General features: G+C 31.8%; 1 protein-coding gene across 1 annotated transcript; it reads left to right on the top strand.

Annotated features, from left to right (window-relative positions):
• Window positions 1-976: 976 nt before the first annotated feature.
• On the top strand, window positions 977-3,596 carry LOC115707521 (protein phosphatase 1 regulatory inhibitor subunit PPP1R7 homolog). The gene is made up of 7 exons (XM_030635522.2): window positions 977-1,400; window positions 1,536-1,766; window positions 1,867-2,013; window positions 2,119-2,261; window positions 2,394-2,508; window positions 3,074-3,223; window positions 3,326-3,596. Exons 1-6 carry the CDS (start codon window positions 1,101-1,103, stop codon window positions 3,152-3,154), a joined length of 1,017 nt encoding a protein of 338 aa, XP_030491382.1. The 5' UTR covers window positions 977-1,100; the 3' UTR covers window positions 3,155-3,223; window positions 3,326-3,596.
• The last annotated feature ends 1,003 nt before the right edge of the window (window positions 3,597-4,599 follow it).

Genomic DNA, 4,599 nt, shown 5'->3' with positions numbered 1-4,599 from the left:
AAAAGGAATAATTACATAAGGCACAATTTTTTGTAAAATATTTACATTTTTACGTTCAAAGAATATTTTTTTTTACATTTTTACGGTTTTCCAAAAAATAACACGAAAACAACATAAAATTAACAAGAAAGCAACATAAAAGTAACATAAAAATAACATCAAGATAACAACAAAAAATAATATACAGATAACAAAAAATTAACAACAAATGAACAAAATTTCAACATAAAAAGACCGTATTTTATATAAATAAAATAAAAAAATCGTAAAAATATTTAAAATTCCGTAAAACCGTATTTTTGTTATTTTTGTGCATTTGTGAAATTATCCCAATGTAAAAATGATAAAAGGAAAATTGAATATTTTTGGAAGATCCCCTTATAAAAAAAATATTCATGTTATGCATAGAGTTTTTATAAGAATAATAGATTTAGAACGAAAGTTTACAATTTTACTGTTACAAGGATTTTTTTTTACAAAAATACTATCTTTTTATAAAACAACAAAATAAAATAATTAAAATAATAGTGGAATAATTAAAAATAACCGTAAAATAACAGTAGAAATTTAACATAATACAGTACATAGTAAAAAACTTACACAATATTATTAAAAAAAATTCGGCTTCACAGTACGTAAAAAAAAATTACAAAATTTCTAGGGAAACTTACAAAAATACTGGAATTTGGGTTAACTTTTACAAAAATACTGTCACACGGAAATCTTTTCAAAAATACTGTGTTTTATAAAACACAAAGCAGAACAACTCAAAACAACAGTAGAACACTAGTAGAACACCAGTAAAAACTTAACACCGTATACTGCAGTATGAAACTTATAAAAAAACACAGTAAAAAAGTAAAAAAATACCGCCTGGCAGTATTTTTGTAAAAAAATAGCAAAAGTTATACCATGTAAATTTCTCAAATTTCTATGGTGTAAAAATCCGTATGCATATGCAGTTAAGGGCCAAGGCCCATGTTTTTGTCGAAGCCCATAAATCCAGATCTGCTAAAAGACTACAGAAGGCCGAAAGTTGTAAAGCGTGAGAATCAAAAGAAAGAAGCCAGGAAAAAACAGCCTACACAACCAATTTTCCGATGACCGACCGGACCGCAGCTTCACCGGAGACCAATTCCGTGGCGTCTGACGATCAAACGGTCGATCTTGACCTTTCTTCCGATGTTCTCGATCTCAGCAGCTTCCAGCTCCACGATCTCGACTCGATCGAGTTACCTCCGAGTCTAACGGAGTTGGACCTCACGGCCAACCGGTTAACGAGTCTGGACCCTCGAATCGCAAACCTCTCCAACCTTAAGAAGCTCTCTCTACGCCAAAACCTCATTGAAGATGCCGCTGTCGAGCCCCTCTCTAGCTGGCACGCCTTGTCGGATATTGAGGTTATCCAATCCCTTCCTGTTGCTATGTAGAATTGTTTCTTGCTTAGGGTTTTCATGTCCTTTTCTTTTCACTGTTCCTAGGTTAATCTTTATTGCATTGATTATAGCACATTTTTTTTTTTTTTTGTTTATCAGGAATTGGTTTTCAGGGATAATAAGTTGACAAAAATACCTGATGTCAGCATATTCAAGAGTCTTCTAATTTTTGATGTTTCTTTCAATGAGATTACTGCTTTACATGGATTATCTAAGGTCAGCAACACCCTCAAGGAGCTGTATGTGTCTAAAAATGAAGTTCTTAAGATAGAAGAGATAGATCACTTTCATGAATTGCAAATTCTTGAACTTGGCTCCAACAGATTGCGGGTAAGTTTTTTTCATTGCTTAGATATCCTTCAATTCAAACTTGTCCAGTATTGTTTTTAAAGTGTTTGTTTATGTCTAAGCGTTTGGGTGGTTTATTCAGGTGATTGAAAATTTGGAAACTTTGAATAATTTACAAGAGTTGTGGCTTGGGAGGAATCGTATCAAGGTAGTTAATCTATGTGGGCTGAAATGCATAAAGAAGATTAGCTTGCAAAGTAATAGATTAACTTCTATGAAAGGATTTGAGGTATGTCTTCTAAATTTGTGAACGAACCCATTTTTCTAGAATAGACGTGCATTTTTATTGTTTGATTGAAAAAGAAACTTGTTTTCAATGTGTTTATTGTTTCAGGAATGTGTTGCTCTAGAAGAACTGTACTTGAGCCACAATGGGATTTCGAAAATGGAAGGCTTGTCTACCTTAGTTAACCTACGTGTATTGGATGTATCATCAAATAAGCTAACTTCTGTGGACGACATTAAAAATCTGACACAGTATGTGTATTTCTGTTTTCCTGAAGCTCTGATGTTGATATTTTATTTTTCTTTAACCCACAATCTTCTACCAATTTGACATTAGAGATCCTGACTTTCTTTCCACTTCTGCTGTTATGAAAATTGTGATAGATTGGAAGACCTATGGTTGAATGACAACCAAATAGAGTCACTTGATGCAATTGCCGACGCTGTTGCTGGTTCGAAAGATAAGCTTGTTACGATCTACCTTGAAAACAATCCATGTGTATGTCTACTTTCATAGTGACTGATTTAAATTCTTCAGAGCATGATATAAAGCTTGTTACATTGTCGATTGCTTTCATTGTGAATTTTGATGATTGTCCTCATTTTGATTTGCATTTTCAAAGTTCATTGTTAGCAAATGAAGCTTTGTTAAATACCTCACTGAACCTTTCCACTGTCCCACCAATGATTTTATATGGCGAAATCTTTTATTGGTTTAGTTAGTTTTTCTTATGCTGGTATTTTAATTCAGAGCATTCCTATTGGGTACCAATAGTGCCTAATATCTTCTATAGGTGACGTCTCGCAATTAGTTAGCGATACTCTTTAAATTTTTTTTTTTAAGTTATATGAGAACCGATACTTAATTACACCAATAGCGTTATGACACAAAGCAAGGTGCTAGGCACCAGTAATGCCTTTTAACAATTCTCTTTAATTCCCTATGCTTTCATTATGGGTTGTTCTCTGTAGTCTCTTAATAATTTTTGATGAATTTTCCATTTTAATTCTGTTTAGCTTAATTTCATATTGCTTTAAATTTGATCGTGCTTCTCACATTCCAGGCTAAGTCTCCCAACTATTCTACTATTTTGAGACAAAGTTTTCCAAATATCCAACAAATTGATTCCAATATCTATGGTTAAGAGATTTCATGGAATTGGTTTCTATAAAGGCAGCTTTCTTTAAAGGCCGAAAACCATAGCTGGTGTAGGGTAAGTTTCCTAAAGCTCTCAAGTGAATTCTAGTAGTGAGCACTGCCTTCCTTGCCGACTTGTTTTCCATTAGCTTGACTTTCTAACTCAACTTTTGTGCAGACTGGTTCAGAAGGCTTAGCTTGTTCCAGACTTTTAGGAGGCGGACATGGTGCAAATAATGAGTCACTCAACCATATATGATCTAAAATGTTATGATCATACGATGATTTCTCATATTATGTTTTCAGTTATTAATCACCTTTATTTCTTTGCTTTTTGCCTGGCAAAGTTCGAGAAGTAGCATTATATAAACTCCATCCTTGATATTATTCTAGGCCATGGATTCTATTTCTATTCCAATTAGTGCATGCTTCATATGCTTACATAACAACCTTTCTGTGTATTCTTTTTATTTGTTTGGTGCTTCAACTTGTGGTTGCAAATTTGTATTTTTGCATTTAGAACTCTACTAATACATAACTATGCTATAATGCTTAAGGGTTTAAATTCTACAAGAAGCATTCCTTTTTATAACAAATAAATAAAAATAAACGTAAACATTAAAAAAAAAACAGTAAGGGCTTGTTTTGTACATTGTGTAAGAGTCGTATTGTATTAAATAATTAATAATATTATGTTTGGATAAAGTAATGTATTGTATTAATTATTACGATTTAAATTTTTAATACTTAATAAATGGTTCAAGTTAACTTGCATTATAATAATTACAAAGGATTCGAGGTTAATTTCAATCCCTGACTGGGATTTGGGACCTAATCCCGAACTCGGACCTAAACTCAGGATTCAGACTCAAGACTTGGACTCGAGGTCCGAACTTGATTCTGGACCTAGACTCAACTCGGACTCGAATTCAAACATGAACCTGGGACCTAGACTTGGGACTCGACTTGTAGCCGATGTTGGGGTCTAGTTTATATAATATATATTATAACTCAATACTAAACATCGGTCCCGTTTGACTTAGTTTTTAAGCTTTTTTTTTTAGCTTTTAGAATTAAAAAAGTCATTCTAAGGGTGTTTGGATAAAAAATGAAAAGTCATTTTTTAACTTAAAAGTTCTTTTGGAAGAAGTTAGGATTTGTAACTTCTCCTAAAAAAGATTTTTCGGAAGCTATTTTTAAAATTAAAATAATTTACATGATTCTTAATTTACTTGTAAAAGATTTTTCTTTAATGATATCCAAATACTTTGAAAAGTACTTTTTATTAATTTTTTTTTTTCATATAATAGTTATCCAAATAGTAAAAATAAGTCAAAATTTATATTACTCTTATACTTCTAGCTATAAGTAAAAGTTTAACTAAATAGAGCCATAATATTATATTAAATAATAATAATAATACAATCCAATAGTTTAACTAAGAAGTGGTTG

This window comes from Cannabis sativa, chromosome 1, assembly GCF_029168945.1.
Source record: "Cannabis sativa cultivar Pink pepper isolate KNU-18-1 chromosome 1, ASM2916894v1, whole genome shotgun sequence".
In the NCBI taxonomy this organism is placed as follows: domain Eukaryota; kingdom Viridiplantae; phylum Streptophyta; class Magnoliopsida; order Rosales; family Cannabaceae; genus Cannabis; species Cannabis sativa.
This window is presented reverse-complemented; position numbering and strand designations above follow the sequence as displayed.